Source organism: Cyrtonyx montezumae, unplaced genomic scaffold (assembly GCF_038088225.1).
Source record: "Cyrtonyx montezumae isolate F1298 unplaced genomic scaffold, pur_monq_1.0 scaffold_0, whole genome shotgun sequence".
In the NCBI taxonomy this organism is placed as follows: domain Eukaryota; kingdom Metazoa; phylum Chordata; class Aves; order Galliformes; family Odontophoridae; genus Cyrtonyx; species Cyrtonyx montezumae.
In genome coordinates, this window is record NW_027071824.1 from 4,581,350 (window position 1) to 4,606,619 (window position 25,270).

The window sequence follows — 25,270 nt, forward strand, 5'->3', positions numbered from 1 at the left end:
GCAAACTGTTTATAACTATTTGTTATAACTGCCCACTTAATACTTCTTTCTATAATATCTTACTAGGAAAATATAATTAACTTTGTTGCCACTGTTCCTGCTAATCAGGAGTTTTAAACAATTGTATTTTATGGCATGTGCATGATTCAAGTAAGAAAATCAAATATGCATGAAATGAAGAAATTCAAAGTCACTGTAGAAGTTTACTTTGAGATAAATCAGACAATTATGCATAAAACAACTTATTTTTATTGTAGTGCATTTTTGAATTTGTATTTGGTTTTAACTAATTAGGGCATTAAATTACTTTCTTCTTCCTCCAGGAATTTTAGAAGCAGGATTAGTATGAATATCATAAATATAAATTTTGGCCAAAAATACTCCCAAGCAGCATGAAGTATTTATTTCACAAAGTATATTGAAGCTATAACTTGTTCTTTATGTTGAATTATTTTGTCAACAGACCTATTAAAATCAACAGACTTGAAAAGTGTTAGTTAAATCAGGTGTGCACATTTTAGCGTTATGTCTTCTCCACTGAAGACATCAGCAATTGCCTCACTGATTTCAAGGTGGTGAAAGATAAATTCTATTTCAGAAGGCCTTCTGTCATTAAAAATAAGATAAATGCACACCCTTCATTCAAAAGTAGTTATTTGTATGTGTCATAAACACACTTATTATGTGGAATCCAGCATCACTCAGCTTGAACAAAAACTGCAAGTGCTTTGTTGTGATAGATGGGTAAGTACAAGACCCCCACTGCAGGACAGGGGCACATGAAGACATGTACCATGATAGGAGTGAGCAAGGCCTAGGAGGACCAGGCTGAGGGATACCCATGAAGGGAACAGCCCTGTACAGTGGTCTATGTCAATGTGACACAGTAAGTATTTGGGAGAGTAGCCAGAAGTAGTTGGCAAATAGTCCATGGTCTCTTAGGTTGCTGTCCTGTTGGCCAAGGAGAGGTCTTAGTAAAATAAGCCACAGGCAACAGAGCCATGAGGGTCACAGTCTTGAGTTCTCTTTTGGTATGCACTAAGATTACAACTAATATGTAGAATGTAAAGGCAATCAAACTAGTAACACCAGCTCATAAATTACATAGGAATGTGCTGTCAGTTTGGGGGACCATTTTAGGAAAATGAACCTAGGAGAGACTGAACAGCACAGATCTTAACTGGTGGAGCAGCCACAGATGGAACCAGAAATGGGACACACACATCAGCCTATCTTTCAGGCAGGACAACTCATCAGTGGCTTTGTGGAGCTACAATGCAGTGATCTTAGCAGGAATGATCCCAGAAACTTCTGAAAAATTTAGCAGAAGTATGACCCATCCAAACTCTTCTAAGAGAGATAATTGACGTGGAGATTGTGACACCAGTTAAAGATTCAGATCTACTTTTAAATGAGATTTAACATATAGACGAACAGATTGGAGAAGGTGCTCGGAGTGAGAATTAAAGAGGTTAGGGGTAAATTATAGGAGGAAGTCCAAACAACTATGACTGCTGATATCAAGACGGAGTTGGTTGTGCAGTGCAAACACGTCCTGTGGTTAAATCACTCCACCCACAGCACTGAACAGATTTCACTTGATTTTCAGTGTTGAAATTATTTGTTTGAAGTTTGAAGAAATTCATAGATAATAGCTGAGAGAAATTAACTTGATAGGAAAAGAGGGAGTGGTGGTCATTTTGTCAGGTGATGCTGTCTGAGGAACCTTGATACCTAGACCTCAAGCACATATGTAGGTAGGATCAAACTGTGGCAGTTGAGCACAAGTCACAGAATTATTTGGAACTGTACTATGTCCAGTGTCAAAATTAGTGCAGCACCCAACCAAAGCATGGACATAAGTTATCAGCTCACTAATAATACACATCCACATTGAAAACTGTGTCCTCAAGCTGTGTAGCCTCAGACTCAGCCTTTCAGGTTGTTGAAAGAAGGAAAAGAATATCAAGGCACTGTTGTGTTTCAATATTGGTGCTCAGTACTGTGTCACACAGTACAATCTTTTAACTGACCACAAAAAAATAGTGATGGAGTTACCATAATAGTAATTTTGAAATAGTACTGGTGTCATCCACATTGTTAAAATAAGCATTGACCTGTTGTATTGAATATTAAATGCTTTACTGAGTACTGAGACCTCTTCCCAGCCCTAACAGTCCAAATCAACGGAAATCTGTGAAAGAAGTTTCAGATCACAATGCCATCAACAGCAGAGCTGCCACTAATATCAGTGTGATCAAAATTTCCTCCAAGTGTTTTTAAAAAAGAAAAATTGGAAGATAAAAATGTGATGGATGATGTGACAACAGGTGCTTAGGAGATAATCATTACTTTTCAGCACAGAACACTTAAAAACGATTGCAAGCCAGTGCTCTGATCAAGCAAAGCACTTAAGCTTGAGCATAGCTGTAATTATGTGATTAGCCCTGTTAAAGTTCTGTTCCCAAAATTAGGCATACAGAAAAATACTTTTTATTACTTAGACTGAAGACTAGGACCCTGATATAGGTTTTAGTGAGGCAAGCGCATAAGCTCTTTCCTGATTAACAGTGCTTCCCACAGGTATTGTTAAAACAATCTTAGGATTTAGCTCTAGAAAAAAAAGATAATGACAAAATTAATTCTTCTTTCCAATGCACAATATAACCACTGATTCAGAAGAAACACTAAACAAAGGTTCAGTGGTTCTTGTGTGTACCGGGACCAAAATCATGTGAAAGGAGCGCAGTAGAGAGGTGGGGAGCACAGGAATGTGGCATAGGAGCAGAGCAGTCAAGGAGAAATTAGAACAGTGTTTGTGGAAACAGATTTTCCAGAGAGCTGTGGTGCCTCATCCCTGAAGGAGCTCCAGGACAAGTTGGATGGGGCCCTGAGCACCCTGAGCTGGTGGGAGAGCCCTGCCCATGGCTGGGGTTGGGGCTGGGTGGGCTTTAGGGTCCTCTCCAACCTAAGCCATTCTGTGATTTACCTGTGATTTATCTATGATGTATCTATGACATAGGCAGAAATCTTCATTGCAGAAATTTTGTAATGATATATAAAGAAAAATTCAGAATATGTAACAATTACTGCTGCAGTAGGATTTTAATGTTTTAACATTTGTCATTAGCCTATCAGAAGGTGAGAAAAACTTTATATGATGTATTTACCCAGTTAAGGCAGAGGCTCGTTGCCATGGCTGCTGGGGTATGCACTCCATGCCTCTGATGCCGTAGAGCACAAGTAAAAGTCAGACACTGCCATCTGAGCCAGAGCAGTAAGAACACTCAGTGCTTGGCAGTTGATTTCAAGTTAATTTCAGGAGTTTGGATTCAGCTACGTGTAGTTACATATAATTTTATATCTTTAATTTTATATGTTATGCATGTGGAATTGTCTTTACTATTGGCTAGACTGAACTCTAATCACAAGTTAATGGTATTTACAAAAGGAAGAAAAGCAACTTGTTTTGGAAAGTAATCAATCTCAAAACTGCTCTTCATCCAGTTAATTGGATTCTATAACTCTGCCATTTTTTGTTAAGTGGCAGGAGATTTTAAGTGTCAGTGCAAGAATAAAGTTGCATGACTAGGTGCCGGTGAAGGCACTGTCAGGAATCGGCATGCTTGGAGTTATGCTCTTGAGTTGATCTATGGCCTGCTGCGAGTGTAACTTCCATCAATTCTAATGCAGTTATGCACATAAATGCCAAAGCTCTGAGGTAGGAATTTTGTATTTACTGTTTAAGAGCAATATGTCATGTTGTTCACACTTTAATCTAATCTTCTCCCACTGTGATAATGTGGCTGCTGAGACTGTTGCCCTACTTGTAACAAATGCTGCCTCTTTCCTATGAGATTGAATCTAAATTTACAGTCTGTGTGGGGATAGTAACTAAGCTAAGAACTGTGCCCTGCTCTCCCTGTGCTCCTGCAGGCAGATGCCTTTGAGATGTGCTCAGTGCCTCGTTCTCCCAGTGGCAGGGATGATAAACTGGCAGTAGAAGTAGTGGGCTAGAGCAGTTTGGCCACAGTTTCCATGTATGACATTTAGCGCTCATTTCTCTTTGCCTTTGTCCCTGATCTGTAAGATGACAGAAGATTTTTTTAAATCTCCATCTTTTAACACTCCTGCCCAGTGTTAACTTAAGCCTGGTCACACACACCCCATGATGTATGTAACCTGTGCTTGGTGTGATGGCCACTAGACTTGGGAATAGTTGCTGCGTGCTGTTGGAATACAAGCAAAGGCAGCAAAGAGAAGGCATTTAATATGCTCTGAAATCTCATGTTTTACATCTGCAGAATGATTCTGTTAGCACACTACTATAGAATCAATACTATTGAAAGAGACAGTTTGGATCTTAAATGTTTATTTTTAAGAGGATAGTGTGCAGATGAGTTGTTCCTGCATTCATTGCATTCTCCATGACTACCTCCATAGCTCTCCTGCTGAGTTGCCTTAATGCTGTAGATGCTGCAAGGTGAGAAGGTGGCCCTCCTTCCCCATGGGCTGGAAGAAGCATCTCTGAGTGATGCTTAGGGCCAGGCTGGATGGGGCCCTGGGCAGCCTGAGCTGGTGGGGGCAGCCCTGCCCACGACAGGGAATTTGGTGTGCTTTAAGGTTCCTTCCAGCCCAAACTATTCTATCATTCTATGATTCTGTGATCTGCTGTATGGTTTGCATATAAACTAAAGTGCTTTGACTGTAGTGTTTAACATTTTACATGCTGAAAAATATCTTCCTTTGACACGTGAGAGCATGGTTTGCTGAAGCCAAGGCTCCTAATGTACAGGTGCATCTTCAACACGGGTAGGCTAGGACAACATAAGTGCATGACCTGCCACCTGGCCCCACCTGCATGGGGATCACTGCCTTTGTGCCTCTGAAAGAAAAGGAATGTGTTCCTAACTAGGGCATCTCTTGGCTGACCCATTTTAATATTCACACATTCAATATAAGCAGATCATGTAAAAGTGGCAGAAAAGAATGTAAGTCATAGCCTCTACTGTTTGATGCTGGTTAAAGACTGTACGCTGTTAAATGGTTTAGTGGCTTCCACGGATTTGTGGAAAAGTACTTGGAATGAAGCAGTTTATTTTCTAGGGCAGGACATTTTAAATTTCAGTCACTTCTCAGCTTTTCCAAACAGAGTTTGTGCTAGCTAATCCAGTTGTTTGCAGAGAGAGGGCATCTGCAATTTATTCCTGGCTAAGGGCTAAACAATACCAACTCAGCCAGTGGGAAACCATTTGCTCAGAAGGCATCAGGAAAAAGCACTGTAATATTGTAGTGTGAAAGTCCCGTGCTTAGCTGGAGCTTGTAATAGGGCCGTTATCAAAGCCAGCCAGGATTCAGCAAGCACATAATGGTACAGTGAGCAACTTCGCACTGTCCTCCACCAGCATCTATCCGATTAAAGTGATTCGATCTATAGCTGTTATTTGGAATAATGAGAATGAAGTCACTGTTATAGATCATTGTTACAGAATCAATTTCCCCCGCTTTGAATGTGAAATCTCACATGTTACTGCTGTGTATATATACATCTTCTTTATTTGTGTAGCAACAGTAAGCTGTTGTGCCAAGAGAGTGAGCTGCTCATTGACATTATCTTCCATTATCCGTCTCAGCCTTCGTCCTGCAGGGCTGCAGAGTAGGATCCCCATCCATCTTATCCCAGCTGTGGAAGTGCCTGGGGCAGCCTCTGCGTGACAGCAGATGAGGTTCACATCAGGCATTTCTTATGGGGCAACCTCTGCTGTCTGCTCCACTGATTAACTTGCCAGCAAGTGAAAAATATGCTCAGTCTTGGAAAGGGATGCCTGCATCCTCTGCCCAGAGCATTTTGTAGCTATCTAGCAAGGACTGCATCACCCCAGACTTTGACATCTATAAGTGAACACTTCATAAAGCAACAGGAGAAATTGGGAAATTCTGGACTAATAATAATAATACGTCCAGCCCAAAACCAAAATTTAGCCACGCACAGTGGATTTTAGAAACCATCCCTATAACATAAAGGTACACTGGAAAGTATATTTTAAATGAGGAAGCAACACCCTTCCACTTCATATTAATAAAATTTAGTGGTTGAGTTTCAGAGTAATAGTGACTTACTTTGCCTAAACAAATGAGGTTTCCCTGAAACTGTTCATGAAGTGTGGAGATGTGGCCCTGAGGGTCATGGGTCAGTGGGCATGGTGAGGATGGGCTGGTGGTTGGTCTAGATGACCTTCCCAACTTTAATGATTCTGTGCTTCTAAGAAGACATCATGAAATATGTTTGCTCTTAGTAGTTTGCATGTGCTATGCTGAACTACAATTTATTTTGCTGAAAGCTGTGTTTCTAAACAAAGAAACACGTTGTTGCTTTACTTTGTGCACGCTCACTGTAACCTGCTAAGGACAAACTTGGAATTTCCTCCACCTCTTTAGCAAGAATTACTGCTGAAAATGGCAGAAACTTTCATTTTTTATGCAAGTCTCAAAGGAGAACTTCTGAAACTTCTTTTTTAGTAAATATCACATTCCTAAATGAAGGTAATTACCTCGCTAGAAATGTCTGAAAAAAAAAAACAAAAACAAAACAGCATAAAACAGGCTTACAATATTTTTATTTGCTTGCTGTTATTTGAACCACTTTGTGGGTTTTGCTGCCTGGAATTTTTTATCCCCATCTGTGTCATGCATTGACTGCTGGCAGAAAACCAGATAATTTTGATTATATTTTCCCAGTATGTGATATTTTCCTCTCTTCTGCTTAATCTCACTTTGCATTTATGTGGAGGATGAACTTTGAGTAACCTGGACTATTCCTTCATATCCTCTTGGCATCTCTCTTAATTGTTCAGTATTAGTAGAATGTTTTTAACTGTGCCTCACACTTTTCTTCCACCATCCAAAACATCTTTCATTTTATAGTCATGTGGTTTTATTTTATATTTGGTGTTTTTGGCACCAGCATATACCTTTAATGATTATAGTGTCTGATACATTCATCTCGGACAGGTAAGAGAGCCCATGCCTGTAGATCACTGGAGGTTTATAGCCATTCCCCTTTTTGAGAGTCTTTACTTGAGGTGGCACTTAGTTGCTTAAAATCTCACTCTCTCTAAAGACATATGAATTCAGGCACATAAAATGACCTGATTTAAAACAGAATCAATGAGATTAGCATTAATATATTCTCAAAATGAACTCTGTGTAATGAAGCTGGATAAGCCCTTGTAGCTGCACCTGATTTTCATTCTGTCTCTCTGCTAACACTGCAGTTTCTCTTTGTTCCTCATTCATATCCGTACTTGATCTCCTCTTTCATCCTGTCCTTGGTGATGTCAAAGAGTCTGCCGTCGCATGGGCCGTCGTGTAGTCTCACTGTGTGGTGTAATTTGCACTTGATGAATTGAAGGAGAAAATTAAAGAGTCTTCCTAAGCTCTCTTAATTGTGTTTGTTTAAAAACGTCTTGGGGAACGATCCATTACTGTAACACATCAGATTGTAGTAGCACGCTGTAGACTTTGTAACTTATGGTTAATTAGGGAAAGTATTTATTTGCTGAACAGCATTTTGTCCAAATGGTTTAAGCAGGGCGCTTACATGAACTGACAATTTTTGCTTAAGAGCTTGATTATTGAATAGCTAGCTGTGCTATTTTTAATTAAGTCAATTTTTTTCTTTATGAAGTCACAGATTGCCTTGTTCCACATGTTGAAGATGCAGAGATTCATAACAAGACTTACAGGACTGGAGATAAGTTAATAATCAGCTGTCATGAAGGATTCCAGATCCGTTACCCTGACTTAGACAACATGGTTTCAATTTGTCAAGACGATGGAACTTGGGATAATCTGCCCATTTGTCAAGGTTTAGTACACCAGAACATCCTGTTTTATAGCTCATGCACCTTGTGATAGCCTGCCAATATTTCTTCCTGCAGTTGTAAGGTTGTCAGTGGTCTCCTCTGTCCCACTGTACAGTATTTGAATAGCTCTTCTTCTGAGATACTTTGATTTCTCCACCCCACTGCTTGCTGCAGAAAAAAATGATGCCAGTTTCTGAACACAGCCACACTTGAATTATTAATTTAAGTATTCCTTTTTATTTGACAATTTATAATCTTACAGAGATGTATCACATTTTTAAAAGAAGTCAAGGTTAAATCAAAATAACAGCAAAAGATTTGATGGGCAAATTACATTTTTGTGCCAATGTGTGGAAAGGTTTAAGCTTCTCACAGCAATTTACCTTTGTTTGCCACGTGCCGTGGGCACAGGTAGAGGAGAGAAGATGCTGGAACCTGTTCACCTCTCTGAGTTTCCAGCAGAATTGATAGTCATGTTCACAGTCCATTAAACTGACTGGTAATGACAGAAAACTCAAGATTGGATTTTGGCCAGAAAAGCCATTGTCAGTAGAACTTGCAGTATTGGTAGTTTGAGAACCCAGCTTTGCTTCAACTGTGAGAAGTGGCTGGGGGTAAGTCAGCTTTATTTAATAGGAGTTAACTATCAGCCTGCTATTATTTCACCTTTCTTACTTGCATGTGTTAGTACCATTGCCTTTTAACCAATTCAAACTTGGCCAGCTCAAGAGCATCAAAAGATTTTATCTGTCTGTGCTTAGGAGAAGAATGGTTTAACCCATGCCTACTCACCATCCCTAAGAAAGAGATCTAAAACCAGAATATTAGGATATGCTGATAGGTGAGGTGAACTCTCACAAGGTGAATTTGTAGGTACTGTATTTACTAAAGATCCTGGTGGAAATTTTGTGATTTTGTGACAGCCAGTATTAAATGGGAAAGTAAAAATACCCCCTGGGTTGTTACTTTCTTCAGTTGCTGTATTTATACTATGAATGGCCAAAAGTTGCTGCTACTCAATACTCAATGGCCATTTTATTCAAAGTTATGAAGTCAGTTGCACAAGAGCAAAGTGCTGTAACAACAAGACATGGACAGAATAGATAACTCAGATTCCAGTATCTTCCATATTTTGCCAATTTCTATAATGCTTCTATAGAATTAAATCCAGAATTTTGCTTTTACCATGTTAGGCACTAATACTGTCAAAGGCCCCCAAATACTTGCAGTAGGGAGCCTGTCAATTACGTTTATATGGTCCTTTGATTACAACAGGCAGGAGTCTCATGACACAGAGATGTCTTTTTTCTTTTTCTGACAGAGCAATGGGAAAGGATTGTAGAGCAGATAAAAATCAAGACTCAAACTATTTTTGACATGAAATAGTCATGATAATTACTGATCTGGAATGATGTGAATTATTTGGCAAAAAATGTCAAAAGGAAGTTTCCAGGCAGCTGGAGGTGTTTGGAGACTGGGGACTTTCACAAACCCTTACAACTCTTACAGATTCCACTAAATCTTGATCCTGCACTGCAAAGACTTTGGTGAGCATTAAAGTTCTGAGTCAGAAAGGCAAAACCTTGGCAAGCTTGGTCTTGCTTGGCCCTCCTTCTGTACCATTGGAGGCTGCACATGTCATCCTGTTCTGCAGGCTGCCTGGTTTGCAGGAGCTGTTAAAGTGAGGGGCATAACTGATTGGGGCACAAGCAGTAAGTAGGAGAAAGGATGCCTGTGGTTTATTTGTGCAGGGAGATAACCCACTAGTAAAGCAGCTGTCAAAGTCATTGCTGTGGTAGTAAAGCATGCTGGAAAAAGCTTTCAAACTTTTTTCTATTTGTGTTTGTTTTCATCCCTCTTCCTCAAGTGGCCATTGGAAGGAAATAATCACTTCAAGTGCGGAGGAGTCTTTTCCTTTATAGATAGTAGCAGGGCATCCACAGCAGTGCTAGCACCTTACAAGAGGTGCTCTCAGAGTGGATCTAGTTTCTCCATCGAGCTTAACACATTATGTAAGCCTTTATGAATACCCTTCACAAATTCCTCATAGTAGCAAAAGACCTGTTTCTGGGTTGCCATAATGAAACTCCTGCTTGTCTCCTAACCTTGTAATATTTGTCATTCCCTGATTAGTAATCATTTTTCCTTGAAATTATTGTGAATTTAAGAATCAACACTATTAATTATTATCCAGTGGGTCATTTTTAAGGCCACGAGGCCTTTATTTTTTTCTGTATATTTTTCTCTAGTACAATATCTTCTCTAAATGCCATCTCAAAGTAAGCCTTGAATATATGTGAATAACCTGTCAGAAAGTCATGCCATCTATTCAGTTCACTGCTGTTTACTCTTCTTTGCTGCACCAGACACCGCTGGTGACCACTTAACCATCACAGCTGAGTACCACCCATGTCACAAATCCCTCGAGAGTAATTCTAGAGGTAGAATGGAGCTGCTGACTACATTTAACGTTTCTGTCGAGAACAGGTATTTTAAACCTTTGATAGTCTGATCTGGGACCTTGCTCAGTGTTTATCACATGACTGCTCATAGGAAATGACATCCCTTTAGACTTTCTCAGTTTGGAACCTCAAAATCATTAATTCTGTCTGCAGATCTTTTACAGTCGTGTGCACTTTATCACAAGAGCAGTTTGAATATTAAAGAAGGTCTACCTGGCTGTAGGACAGAGGAGAAGTAAAACTCGTGGTTTATATACATGACAGTCCTTATTTTATTGAAGATTCTACCTCAAAAAGGAATTGCCATCTGCTAAAGCAGTGAATGTCTGTGCAACAAAATACTGGAATTTTTAGTAAACCTTCTTTGGGTTTGCTGAGACTGAATCTCATACTAGCAAAGCATGTGGGATAAACAATAGAAGAGTTTCAAACAGAATAACAATGCATACATATCTGAGGGAGAACATATAGTCATGCCTTTCACGGTAGAGAAGGTGAAAAATATTGCAATCTTCAATCTAGCAATTCTTATTGGGATATGTTAAGATGACTAAGATAAGCTCCTTGTAATAAGATACCTCCCTCTTCTTAATTTGCAGGTTGCCTGAGGCCATTGGTTCTTCCTCATAGTTACATTAACTTATCTGAGTTCGAGTCCTCCTTCCCAGTAGGAACAGTGGTGTATTATCAATGCTTTCCTGGATATAAACTAGAAGGGGCAGAGTTCCTTGAGTGCATGTATAACCTTATCTGGTCAGATAGCCCACCTAGGTGCCTTGATGTGGAAGGTAAATGTCTTATTATTTATTTATCGTGCTTTTAATTTTGCAAAATTGGCATGCTCAATATGATTTTAACCCAGGGCTATATCTGTAGTTCTACTATGTGTAATGTTCCTGCAGGCCATGCAGCATGTACCCAGTCTGTATTGCACGCAGCCAGCTCCAGTTCACTGCAGTCAGCTGCTGGGGTTATCCAGCTCATGGCTTCTCTCTGCTGTCCTCAGTGCAAGCGAGAAAGTTCTTAACAGGGACGATTGCTTTGCCTTGAAAATGTAAATATTTGCAGCTTTTCTGATGGAGGGAATTATGGAGCTCACATTCACATACAGATGGTCAGTGTTTCTATAGATACTGATGCAATCTCCACGTTAAACAAAAAATGCTCCATGCGAACTCTTAGATTGGGCTGTGTCAGCTGCCAGCATTATTCAGTGCCACGTGCTTCTGCACACTTCAACACTGGTTGTCTCTCATAGTAGTTACTTTTAAGGAAAGATTTGCAAACAAAGTGAATGACTTTCTTGATTAGGAACAAAATTATGGTCAGAGTGTGATGGATCTTACCCATCCAAAAGGAATAGTCTGTGGCTGCAGCTGCAATGCTGGAATGGAGGATATTTTAGGGTATTTCTTTTTGCATCCCATACATTTAAGGCAAAGACACTGAATGGAATACTCCATACTCCACCAAAACCTTGTGAACCACCTTCTGTCATCTTCATATTGCATCCTAAATAAAAAGCATCCCAGGAAGTTACCAGAATTGAAACACATCCTCTAAAAGGAGTGCATTTTTGCTGTTTAAAGGTAGATACCTTTATTTAGAATTTAGTTTAAAGCAGTTACAGGAATCTATGAGTGATGCTTATGTCACAGAGCTAAGCACTAAACATTCTGGGAGTACAAAAATTTGCCAACAGCGTCAACAAAGAGGTATAATGCACAAAAGTAATGAATTGATTCTTTTCCAAAATTTAAAATCCCCTTGTAGTTTTGAGATGACATGAGTCTTTTGTGGGATTTTGTGAATTTTGTTTTTTATTTGTTTGCTTGTTTTTATATTGATTCAGCACACCATAAAAAATTAATTGGAGACTAGATCTAGGTAAAATCTTTTGGGAGGTTTGCTTGTTGTTGCTTTTTACATCACAGAAAATAAATAATTTGAAAAAATTAGAAGGGCCCTGTTAGCCCTAAACAAAGAAATCAAACTGTTTTAATAATGAGAATTCTTCAGTTGGGAAGATAATGAAAATATAGATACCCCCCATGAATGAAACAGAGAATGCTGTGCCAGTGTCCTTTCCATCACTGTAGGCCACTAGGGACAGCTCCAACTGGGAGCGATGTAGGAACACTTCAGCAAATCTGGACGTTAACTCCAACCAAACAGATTAAATCAACATTAGATGCTCTCACTGGAAAGTGTTTGTTTAAGTGCTTCGTGCAAGGAGTGCCAGACCCCAGGAATCTTGCTGCAATCTACAACTCCAGTGAACTGAACTGCCTCCCTGCTTATTTTTTATTCTGCACCTTGCATACCAAGGTCAAGCTCATTCCTTGGCATTCCTTTTAGGCATGATGTATAATCTCACCAAGAGGGGCTCTTCACAGAGGAAATCTGCAAATAACAAATTATTTCCATTTATTTCTTTCCATGATCAATTCAAAATTCATCCCAATAATATTTCCCACTGAGTAATTCAATATGGCAATGATTAAAAGCAAATGGTAGTTATAAAGCTGTAGTAAACCATTTTGAACCTTTCATTGTGCTGTAAGCAGAATTTTCCTTCTCATTTTGTTGTATATTCATGAAACCTTTATGGAAAGAATGTTTTAAATCCATGTGCAATCTCACAAATGCTATCTATCAATCTTGTGAAATTTTGCCTCTTTTTAGGCCTGAATGATTCTAGTCTAAGGGTTTGCAGATCTGTTTAACTACATGGTTCTGCTAGGCACCGCTTGGCTAACTTTCCAGCATTGGATTTGGAGCTTCGAATGTACATTGCAATCTGGTAGCATTTATGCACTTCACAATAGCATCACAATAGCTGAAGATAGGAAGGAACAATCAGTTCGTGTAATCCACCCCTCGGTCCCACCCTACCTCATACTTTCTTATGCTCAGCCCAGTCTTGTTCTCAACATGGCAAGAGAAGAGCTTTCACAAACTCGTGAAAGGCTTTATTATGCTTAGGACATCTTCTGGTTATGAAAAAAGATATTTTCTGCTTGAAGGTTGTGTTACCTGGGATGTGCAGTCAAGACTGTGGTGGTGTGTGGTGGGTTCTCAGAAGCAGCTGCTGGGTCTGATTGGGAAGTTGTTATAGCTCAGGCAAATGAGGACGCCGCTAGCACAGATTGCCAAGTATTTACTGTTATGAGATCCTCTTCTTAAATGCTTGTAGCTCTGCCAAATTTAAAACATTCACATTGATTTTCGAGTGTCTGCCTCAAGCTGAATCGTTTGGGAAGCTTCAGTTGAAATGGTTCAGCTATATGAGAAAATGGTGCTAGAGGAAATTGTGTTGTTTTGGCGGTGTTCAAAATTGTTACAGTCATTTAGAGGGTAAGCTGAAGCATCTTAACACTCAATTTTCTTCTTTTATTCCTTGATTTACATCTCTAACTTTCTTTATATCTTTTTTTTTTTTTGTACTCCATAACTATACAGAAGTTTGTGAAACTTTCTTTTGTACTGAAACTTCCTAGACAGTTCTAAAGATGTATGAAAATCAAAGAAAAGTGTTAATTTAGTTATTAATATGATTTTTAAATTACCAGTTCAGGGTTAATTATCCATCTGTGGAAATTAATACGAGTTAGCAATTGCCTTCTGTAAAATCAATTATGCAAGAGATGGGGGAAAGGAAAACATAAATTGAAGATTTTACCATATGTGGTATTCAAATTTCCTGTAAAATGAGATGGTTTCCAAAATGCTGGAGGAGAGCAAACACTTGAAAGCGTAGGGAAACTCCGTGAAAAGAAATGGACAGCCAACTGCTAAATAGAAATATAAAATGTTTGTGATGTGAATAAAGACATCACAAAGGATTTGGAGAAATTAAAAAAAAAAGTCTAGCCATTAGTACTGGGAGAACATGATCTGCATATGATTACACACCTTGCCATCTGGACTCTTCATTTTAATCTTATTCCCTTTGGAAGAATTCCAAGGAGATGTAAGGAAAAGCTGTTACAAAGAATGAGGAGGGAATCAGGCAAGGAAAGAAAAAGCAGAGGGAATTTGCTTGTAATTCTGATGCTGGAATATAAAGTAGTGTATGCATAGTGTAATCGAGTAATCCTGGCTTTGTATTTAAGAATATGAGGGAAACCAAGTTGATTGAGATAGCAAACAGCAGATGTGATTCTATTATCTGGAATAAATGGTTTCAACATGAGTCGAACTGAGCACAAAAACCAGAAATCAGATACACTGAGAGATCAGAACAGTTCTAAAGCTAATTCTGCATGCTAGAACCAACAGATTCTCGAGCTGAGGTTAAGCTTGAAAGTATGTAAAACAAAGTATTACAAGTTCCTGTAGGTAGGTTCGGCTAAAAATGAAACAAACGTGAGTAACAGACTTCAAAGGGAGGATCAAATGACTAGGAAAACTGAAGGAAATTCAAAACTGGTACATAAAACCACTTCATTGTGAGTGGAAGTGCAGAATTATAACACTGTGCAACTGCTGATTACAGAAATTAACAGAAACTGAGAGAGAAAAATGGGAGAATGAATTAGGAAATTGAACAGCAAAGTAAGAAGGGAACCCAAAAAACATGAGCATGAGGAAATTGCTGAAGAACAAAAGAGAGTTGGTATATGAGTGATGAAGCTTGCAGTTATATAATTCTGGCAAGACAGGCAAGAAAACAGGATTGAGTTTTAAAATGACACTTCTCATGAAGATTCTGAAGATAATACAATGAGACAGATCCTAACAGAGAGAATCTGATGGCTGTGACATGGAACCTAGGCAAAAAGGAGCATAAAGGTGTACTGGAGGAAAGTGTTACTGCAGGTGAAATACCATAGCCACTTAACAGTTCAAAACAGTAGCTTAAACTCCATAACCAATTGCACATAGGATATTCTAAGAGAAAGCTTCAAAATCTTCATTCTTACGTAACAATTACTGATGCCAAGTACCATAATCAAGACTGAGCTGTATGTTTATAAGCTTTATCCTTAAAAACGTTTTCAAATCTCCATGGACCATACAGCAATACATTGTGGGGGGGAAGAAAAGTCAGTCTATAATCAGTTTACATTCAAGAGTCAGAATAAAGTAAGCAATCCTAAGCCTAAGATATATTATACATTAACACAAAAGGATTTCTGTCTGCATTTCTTTGCTGACTTTGAGAAGGCTTTAGATAAATTCCAACATGACATACTGATGCATGTTCTCAGGGATCATAATGTTGGTGCAGCAGATCTGCAAGAGATAAAAGTCCTGCAGGGGGAGAAGAGGTAGGCAATATGAGCAAGCTGTGAAATGCTGTGGTATCAGCTCAGCTTTCCTAAGTCCGTGTGGCCTGAGGGAATTCACCCTAGAGTACTGAAGGAATTAGCAGATATTGCAGCTGGACCACTTTCAATACTGACCGAATTTGTGGGATTCTGGAGAGGTTCCTGCTGAGTGGAGCTAGCCAGCCATCTACAGAAAGAGCACAAGAGAAGACCCAAACAACTACAGACTTGTCTGTCTAACCTCAGTGCCTGGAAAAATTAGGGAGAAGTGAACTGGCTTCCTTGTGAAGTGGTGGATGCCCCATCCCTGTCAACGTTCAAGAGGTACTTGGGCAATGCAGTCAGTCAACATTGCCATACAGATTATCCAAGTTAGCTGAATTAATATTAACATACAACGCATAACAGCCTTGGTTTTAACTGCACTGACTGCAGTGAAATTTCAGAATGTACTCAGTGCCTAGAGAGATACTTCTTAGAACTGACAATTAACAGTAAATGCTCAAGTAGCAGCAACCATAAACATCTGTAAGCTCCTTCAGTTGGGGAACACCTTTACATTGGTGACTCTTTTAAACCAATAACTGAAGGACAAAATGGGCTGATAGTCTTTCGCCCTCAGGATGTTTGAGTCATAGTAAACAGATGTGATGAATTTACAGTGAAAGTTTTCTTTTAAAAAAAAAAGTATTTCAATATTACTCAGGGTTTCTGGATCACACGTAGTAGTTACCTGTTCATCACCCAAAGCTGTAGAAATGGTGCACGCGTTTGGCCACCTTATACGAATGTGGAGGCTGAACATGTTACAGAGCTGCTCATAGATGACTTGAAATGTCTGAATTTTTTGGGCTCTCAGAGGATTCTGCCTTTCATCTGTAGACCTTTATCCACAGCTGAAGAGGTGTGGGGAAGAATTGAATTCAGAGAGAGCACAGTGACACAAAATATTGTTCTGTGGATGTACTGCTTAATAATCCTCAGATCACTCAATTGCAGCAGGTGTATTTCAAAGTAAAGTAGAAAGAAAACCAGAACACCTCTCAGGACAGGATGACAGACAAAAGTGGACATTTTACAGCTCTCATCGGGGGTGGGATGAAGAGATGGAGATTTAAGGGAACGGTCTCCAAGTTGAATACATTGTTTGAAGATGCTAAATGCAATTATATTTCTAAGTGACTCCACTTTTTGCATTGCAGAAATCTTCTTTGATCTTTGCTGTGATTGAAGTAGATACATTCTGCACTGTTCCTAGTTTTTCAAGAAAGAAGCAGAACAACGTGTAATCTGTTTCTTTTATGTCTTCTGTTTCTGCCTGATGCACGGGATTGTCAAAGTAAATCATTGTTTTACACCTGCTCTGTCACCTGTGTACCTTTCAGAAACTCCTTAGCATTTCCTGAATCAGCCAGACATCCAAACTCTTTTATAGAGCCATAATTTCTGCCCTGTGGTTCTGTGTTAGCTGCCAGATGCATGTAGTATTTTATACATAGTGCTTTAAATATGCTGAGGATTAGGTGGGGAAAAGCAGACAGAATTTCTCCCTAAGGGCTGTTTCATAGTATTAATCTTTAAGTTAAATCTGGCAGGGCTCCTCAGAAGGGAAAAGCATACTACATTGTCTAGCTTGAAATCAAATTTGTCTGCGCTTTATGGACAGGTTCATTAAATTTGGCTACCCAGTGCAGTCACAGGACATTTTCCACAATCGATGATAAGAAGTGTAGCTACAGATTCTATACAGTAGAAGGTCTACCTGTTGTAAAGGTTTGTTCACATTCAGAGATAAAAACTACCATTTAAATAGAGATAATTTCACCAAACATCATAGGCATGCTCTTGGTAACAATGCACAAAGAACAGAAATACTCTTTTGCATCTTCCTAGTTTTGTAGGCAGGTTTTGAGGTATTACCAAGTCCTGTTCCCCTACCGTTACCTTTTTGTTTTTCCTACTATCACTCTGCGGGGAGTAGATCTGCGTTTTTCCTTTTCCCAGAAGATACATTCTGATTTCCTCAGCCTTCAGCTAGGCCCTGGGGTAGAGCTCTTCTATCCTAGCAGGTGCAGCTGGATTTGGTATTTCTTTCCCCCATCAGGCTCTGCTGACAGGTGTAGGTAACACCAAACAGGCTCAAGGGATTCTCACCAATAGAGCGGAATAGCAATTAAAGAGGGCTGTAACAATGTAATAACTCTAGTTCATCCAGCTCATGCTGAACTCTGGTTTCTTCAGACATTCCTGTTGAGTGCTTTTACCTGTCTTGGCTTCTTAGAAAGCTTCCCAGCAGCACTGTCTCCCACTTCCACCTACATTCTACTTCTAAGCACACTGAACTTTTCTCTCCAACCGTTTCCAGGTTCAGGTTTATCCTCTTAACACTTTCCTATGCCCAAGCTTTGGGTTCCTTTGCATCTCTCTGATTCCTTCCTGTTATGCATTGGTGCAGTCCCCAGATAAGCTAAATGAGTGCAATCAGCCCATAAGCATCCCAATCACAAGTCAATATAGAACAGGTGTAGTTTATTATATCCATTGCTCATAGCAAATGTCACTTAACTGGGAAGAAGAGGCATCCTGGAGTGGTCTTTCTACTACCCAAGCAAATTTTTTTCTTGTTGATGACTTCTTTAACAGCCATCCAGCTTCAGTATTTATCTCTATTTCTTTTTGAGAGTAGTTGTTAGCAGTTGGTCACTGGAGCATGGTACCTGATGGCAGCTGGAGCTCAGGCAATCAGATCCTATAATGGCATAGATTTTATAGGAAAATAATTGCAAGCAATTGGCTCCACATTCAGAAATGAGGCCAAGTATTCAGTATCTGCTTCTCAAAGTCTTAAAAAGACCATTACTGATCATAAAGTCAGCCATTCTTGAGAATGGGAAGAAGCAAAACTGGAACTGAGTGATGAAGGAAGCTAAAATGATCTGCTGCAAACGAGAACACGATGCTTCAAGCACTCCTCTGGGAGTAATTAGTATAAATATTTCCTTGAAGGTAACTGTGGGTATCTTGCTAAAAGAACCCTTAGCTCTCCATTGCTACAAACTCATAATCAATTTTTGTAGTTTAAAAAAAATAAAAATTGCACTTTTAAACATATAATTTATTGGTGAAAGTTCACTTGGAGTGTGTTTCTGCTCATATATATTGTGCAATGCACTTGAAACTGAAGGTTTTGGCATTAAGCTCAGTGTTTCATCAGCTGTGTGCTGTGGATGGAAGGATTGTTGAGGGTGACTGTGGTGTTGGTCTTATGCTCCTTGTAGGATCTTGACTGACTGGAACTGCAAAACAGGCTCTGTAATCTGTAACTCCAAGGACCAAGGAAACTCTGTGTACACTAAGTGGTTGTAAACCACCTTGTTATTCCCTCTGGGAATCAGTTAATGTTAAACTATCATTAAAACTGTCCTGAAGCCAGCTTTATAATGTCTCACTTAGGCTCATACAGCTGAAATCAGATAGTGATTTTCAACAAGATGGTATTGGTCAGAGCTAGACCAGAGAAGTAGGTTTTCATTAATAGCTTAATTATTCAATTCATTTCATGCTTTGTGGAAGGTGAAAAGTGCTTCTCACTGTGCTCACATTGAAAGATTTCCCTTGTCATTTTAGTGAGTACTAAGTTGTTGTTCAGGGGTGAGAGCAAGTAGCCTGGAGTCACGAGACTCAGTGTACAACTGCTACTGACTTGCTGAATGGTCAAGGAGGAGTTGCTGAACTGTCTTTTCAGAGGGAAATAATGTGGGTGGCACTGTGAAGGTTAAGTACTTGGAGACTGAGAAGAATTTGGAAATTATTGGATAAGAATAAGATATTTTTAATAATTCTTGCTGTAGAATAATTAAATAAGTTGGCTGGCAACTTCAGAATTCAAAGCAATCATCCTGTATCTTTGCTTCTTTAAGTCGTGTCTGCTGTTGGGTGTAGCAGGAGTTTCTTCATATACTGGTGGTCACTTCGTTTTTTCCACTGTTATTTCTATTCTGGTAGCAATGTTGGTGCTGTTGTTGTTTCACAGTGGGAATAATCAGGAAAATTCCTCAAAGCATGTATTTACAATTTCAAGATGCAATTTAGTGGTCACAAAGTTTTTCTCACTTATTCCACCACAGCTATAATGAGCACTAACTCCCTTCACAGGACAGGAATTATTGAGTTATGAGAAAGGCCTCTTGGCTAGGTATGAAACAAACAGGCTTCATCTTGTATGTTACTGTAAAAAATAAAATAAAATAAAATTCAAATTTGACATACTCAAGGATGTGGTTGTTCAAAGGTATTATAGGGAAAAGGCCCCTTACTAGGCTTAGATGGGAGATGGGGTTTGCTGCTGCATTCTCTTGCCATAAGAAGTGATTTAGATGGAGCTGACTATACATGTTCAATATGCTGGAACTGAATTATGGATTGTGGGAGAATAGAGAGTTTTTACTGAGTGTCCTGCTCTTGCTTAACAAGTATGAGGAGCCGAGGATACCCTGTGTGCTGCAGTGGGCAACATCTACATCAACTGTGTAAAATGCAGCCAGGCACACGGAGCTAAGTTGGCAAGGCAGGAGAGCAGCAGTGGTGACTGAGGGTTCCCGAGTGCCTTCTTCGTCAGGCAGTTTCATCTTAATCTTTTCTCACTCTTTGCATAATAAGAAGGGATTCATGGTGTGTTCGGAAGAAGTTTTATTTTTGATTTGGTGCAAATGCCTCTAGCACTGTCCATCCCTGTGTGAAGCAGAGAACAGCTTGCCTTACACTGAGTTTTTCTGTTAACCTAGCTAATGTAGGAACCAATATGATACATGAAAGGCTGGAGGAGAAAAATCCCTACTATACCAAAAAATCAAAGCTGGAGAACAGGCTTCTTGCTTCTTCCTGGCATTTTAGTGGCCTGTATTTCAAGACATTGTTGCATTTGTTGTTTGGCTCCTGTACAAAAACTAGGCAAAACCTGAAAAATTTGCATCCTGCTTACACTGAGCAAAAACTAAACTACTAACCAGAACGCCAGTGAGCTGATTGGCTAAAAATAGATTTTGAGCACTTTAAGTATCTGCAGCTTCACTGTCATTTTTCAAAGCCAGTGGTAGAGAAAGTGATGTGACACCTGTATTCTGTGCCAATAGTGTTAATTGAGACTGCTAATGCCAAACGTTTTCTCTCCCTCCTACGGTCCCAGGGTCAGCAGTGCAGATTTACTGCAGCATCCTCTGGGCAGAGCCTAAAAAGCTTCTTGACCATGATGGGTAGAAAAAATGAGGAGAGATCCATTCATTGTTCTGATGCATCAGTGCCCACTGGCAGTGGGTGGGGAGCAGAGTCACCCTCGCCTCGTGTTGGGCTGCCCCTTGCAGAGAACAACACAGATATTTCCTCTGCCTTCAGGACATCAGCACTAGGACATATTCTTGTCTTTCGTTAATAACTATCTCCTGTAAGCCTGAAGGAGGTCCCTTTCTCTGATGCAGTATGTGACTGTGTTTGGAATGTAAGGCTCGGAACCCAGGTTTTAAGCTCTTCATCAGAGTGCAAATCTTTCAGTAAAACCGGTCAGAGCAGAAAGCCCATAGCTGGAGAGTCCTTAGCTCCAGCTGCTCCTCAGAGCAGGAGGGGTTGGCTGTCAGATCCAGTCAAGAATTCCTCCCTACAGCTTCTCTGAGCGTCAGCAGTCCTGAGCTTCCCAGAAGGGATTTGTTTGTAGTATAAACACATTCATTCTTTCTTTTTACTTAATGATTTCACATTTTGACTGAGAATACTGCTGTAAATTCTCTGTGAGTCCCTTATAACTTATGGCCAACTACTCTATAAAGACAGATCCAGAAATCCTGGATCCAGTGCCCAGAAGATGTATTTGCCTGACATCTATGGCCTCTTAGTTGCCAAATAAACCAAGGAATGATCATTGAGGTTGTAAGAATTTTAACTTTCCTAGAAAACCTCAGTGGGCTGAGGTTTGCCACCTGAGTTTTAGTTCACATTTGATTTGGTACTCCACTTTAATCTGTGTCACTGGTACCATACACCGATATCTAGCATGATGCTATGTAAATATCAGCAGTGAGGAACTGGCCCTGTAAGAGAATGAGCTAAGGCCACTTCATGGTGTCCTTCCATTGACTCTAAAGGTTCATGGGCCAGGATGATGATGAAAATGGAGTGAGCTGAGAAAGGAACTGGATGTGTGACTGACTGCCTAGAGACAGAAATGAGATAATCTTTGGTTGCTGGTGATCTAACTCATTTTGTTTGATTTAATTTGGAAAAAAGAGACTTTGAACCTGAGCGTTGCTAATTATTAATCACCCTGATTGCAAATGCATGTGGGGGCTGGTGTGCCCATGCAACTGCTGGATGAACATAACATTCACAGGAGGTGATGAGGAAGAACTTGTGTGGGAAAGTCAACCTGGGAAAAAGCCAGATTCTGACATCCCAGCTGTCATAAGAACAAAGCCTTGCTTCCATTGAGCTTAAATTCTTCAGTGGATGGACTAGATGGTTTTAGTGGTCTTTCCCAACCTTAATGATTCTATGCTATGGTTTTTTGAAACCTGTTCCATTGCAACCAGTTGTAAGAGTGTTTAACATAAGAGCTGTTGGGATGTACAATTGTTTAAAACCTTACTCCAACTCACAACGAAAATAGTACAGCACTTTACAGAAATGTTTACAGACATTTTTGGGCAGCGTCAGTACACGATCATTTCCCTTGAAATGGAGGGGGTGTGAGTGGGAGGGGTGGCACCCATTTTTAGCACTGGGGACATATCCTACACTAAGAGCAAAGCTCTTATTCTCAGGTTTTCTGAAGCATGACTCCATTTGTAAACAGACTGACAGCTCCACATATGGGCTGTACCCACAGTGCATTGTTTTTAATCTGACTGGAAAATATGTGTCACTCCTGAGCTGGGAGACCAGCACTGAGGCTTTTATTTATTTATTTTACTCAGAGGGCTGCTTTGGGCCTCAATGACATTAATAGGTTTGGGGGTTTGGTGTGTCAGGAAAGGCAGCAGGTGCATGGCTGGAGAGCAGAAATTTGTTTATCAGAGTGGTTGCCCCCTGTGATAAGACGTGCTCTACTTTCCCTGTAGCTCAGAGCGTTGTGTGCATCCACATGTCTCCTGCTGCCTGTCACAGTTCACTAAAACCCAGTTGCAAAGAAGTTTAAATTACCATCTTTGTTCTCATGCTATAAATGTAGATAATAAAAATATATGAGGTTTCCTCACAGTAGGCCAAAATTGTTGCTTTCATTGATTGCTTTCTTTGTAATAAAGGAATGATCACTGATACGGGCAAAGGTGCCTTTCTGCTATTTCAGACATGTACCTTTGCCCTGTTCTTAAGAAAATTGTTTTCAGTCTCAGGTTGACCTCTCTGTAAACCCTTCCTATTTCTCATGGACCTGGAGACTTTGAAAAGTATGCAGAGTATGGAGGATGTGAATTTTTATGTGAATTACTTGCTCTGATTTCAAGTTATTACTGAGCCTTGCCAGTGAAAATGCAAACAAAACCATGTCTCCAGGGGATGGGTAACAGACACTGCTGCATATTGTAATCAGCTTCTCTTGAAGATTCATTTAATATCTTGTGTATTTTTTTTATGAAATACATTATTCATGTAACAGGGCTCACGGAGAGAAGCAGCTGCACTGTAATTTCTGGGAAGATTCTTCTTCGGAGAGATGGCATTTTCATTCTTTAAATCAATGCATTAGGGCTGGGCTGTGTGAGGGAGGCATGAGGCAGAGGGGTGGGCAGCCTGCAAATGGGGCCCCGATCCCATTCATTAGTGCCTCAGAAGGGAAATAAAACAATCCAGTTAGCTGAATTAAGCCCTCTCCGATCAGCGTGTGCCCATTTTAGACATCATTACACCTACTTTCCTTTGTGTTAGGAACAATACTTAAGAAAATAATAATCAACTAATACTTTTTCAGTAAATAAGTTTCCTCTCTCATGAAAGCACTGCCTGCCAGCTGCTTTACAGCTGCAGCATCTTAGAAGCTTCTCCTTCAGCTCTGTTGAATTAATCTCCCAGCAATGTGAGAGAGCATTTCTTCTTGGTTCAGGATCTGCACTAAAAGTTCACACATTTATGTTGTAATTTGGTCTTATTTACATAACCTCATGTACACCGCTGTACTTAATTAACACAGGCTCAGCCTCTATTCTATTCAGTGCCTCAGCCCAGCAGCAATCCCGCTGGAATCACTGGGGCCACTCAGAAATAACAAAACACAAACAGCACCAGTGCGGGCTTAGCCCAGTGAAACAAAATTGCAGCGGCACAACTGTAATTGCTTAAGCAGCATCATGTCCTGAGCATCTCTTCCAGCACTTCTGATGGCAAATGTCTTTATAACAGTGAATATTTCAAAATTTAATTAGTGCATGCAGTCAGTCATTTGTGCTAATGGAAAAAAAAAAACAAAAATCAAAATCTTATAGTGGAATCTGAGATGCTTCATAAAGATAGGGGGTTGTCTTTAATCAGACCATCCCCCCTCATCTCTATGTAGCTGTTCTACAGGCATGCATGTCCTTTTCTCTATTCTTCCCCTGACTCAGAGGCTGGAGGGCTTCACCAATGCCATCTTTCATGTCTTTAAGCAAAGCAACAGCAGAGCTTCCTGGTGTAAGCGTAAGCCAAAAGCTCCCATGTCGCTGCAGGAGGTGTGTGCCTCTGTCCATTGGTACCATGCAGACGTACCCATCCCAAGAGCAGGGAACCTGGAGAGGGTTTTGAGTCACACTGGTCGGTTGCTGTGGTTAACTTCTCCTTTTCTCTCTGTTCGTTTGCCCAAGTATGTCCGCTACCTCCAATGGTCAGCCATGGAGACTACATCTGCCACCCGCGGCCTTGCGAGCGCTACAACCACGGGACAGTGGTAGAGTTCTACTGTGACCCCGGCTACACCCTCACCAATGACTACAAATACATCACCTGCCAGTACGGAGAGTGGTTCCCCTCCTACCAAGTCTACTGCATCAAAACAGGTAAGGGAGCAGTAATGGCATTGCCTCTCTCCTCCTGTAGCCCACCTCCTCCAGAGCAAATCAGGAGGCTGGTAACGTCTGGTGAAATTCAGTGTTTCATTCCTAAGTGACAAACACTGATTTAAGATGCCATTAAATGCGGCATATTTTATTTCCTGAATGATCCTAAACCATTCCAATACTTAGCTTTCCAAATGTATTTTTGAATGTTGAAATTTTATTACATAGATAAGCTAAAATTATGATAGCATGCATAAAAATAACATCAAGGGGAAAAAGCAAGGTCCAGCCCCAGTGACAGCTTGCTGTTAAGGCTGCTTTGGTGTCTGGGATTAGATTAATGGGTGTGAATTTTATTCATGTATATGTATGTGCATATAAAGCACACATATAAGAAATCTCTCATCCTAACTGTCCCTTCTGAGTATTGTTGAATTAATATAAACTAGCAACAGTAATGATCAAGCCTAACTTTGGTATTACTGTCTTTTTGTTTCAGAACAAACCTGGCCAAATACACAGGAGACCCTCCTGACTACATGGAAAATAGTGGCATTTACTGCTACCAGTGTTTTATTAGTACTTCTATTGGTCATTTTAGCCAGAATGTTCCAGACCAAATTTAAGACACATTTCCTTCCAAGGTTTGCACT

The 25,270-nt window shown here is 40.0% G+C and overlaps 1 protein-coding gene across 1 annotated transcript in view; it reads left to right on the forward strand.

The window, feature by feature from the left end:
* Positions 1 to 25,270, forward strand: part of SUSD4 (sushi domain containing 4) — a 69,253-nt gene that overhangs the window by 39,435 nt on the left and 4,548 nt on the right. Inside the window, exons 3-6 of the mRNA XM_065732745.1 lie at positions 7,688 to 7,867; positions 10,927 to 11,115; positions 24,426 to 24,617; positions 25,117 to 25,261. Coding sequence (XP_065588817.1) covers positions 7,688 to 7,867; positions 10,927 to 11,115; positions 24,426 to 24,617; positions 25,117 to 25,261 — 706 coding nt within the window. The remainder of the gene's footprint in view (positions 1 to 7,687; positions 7,868 to 10,926; positions 11,116 to 24,425; positions 24,618 to 25,116; positions 25,262 to 25,270) is intronic.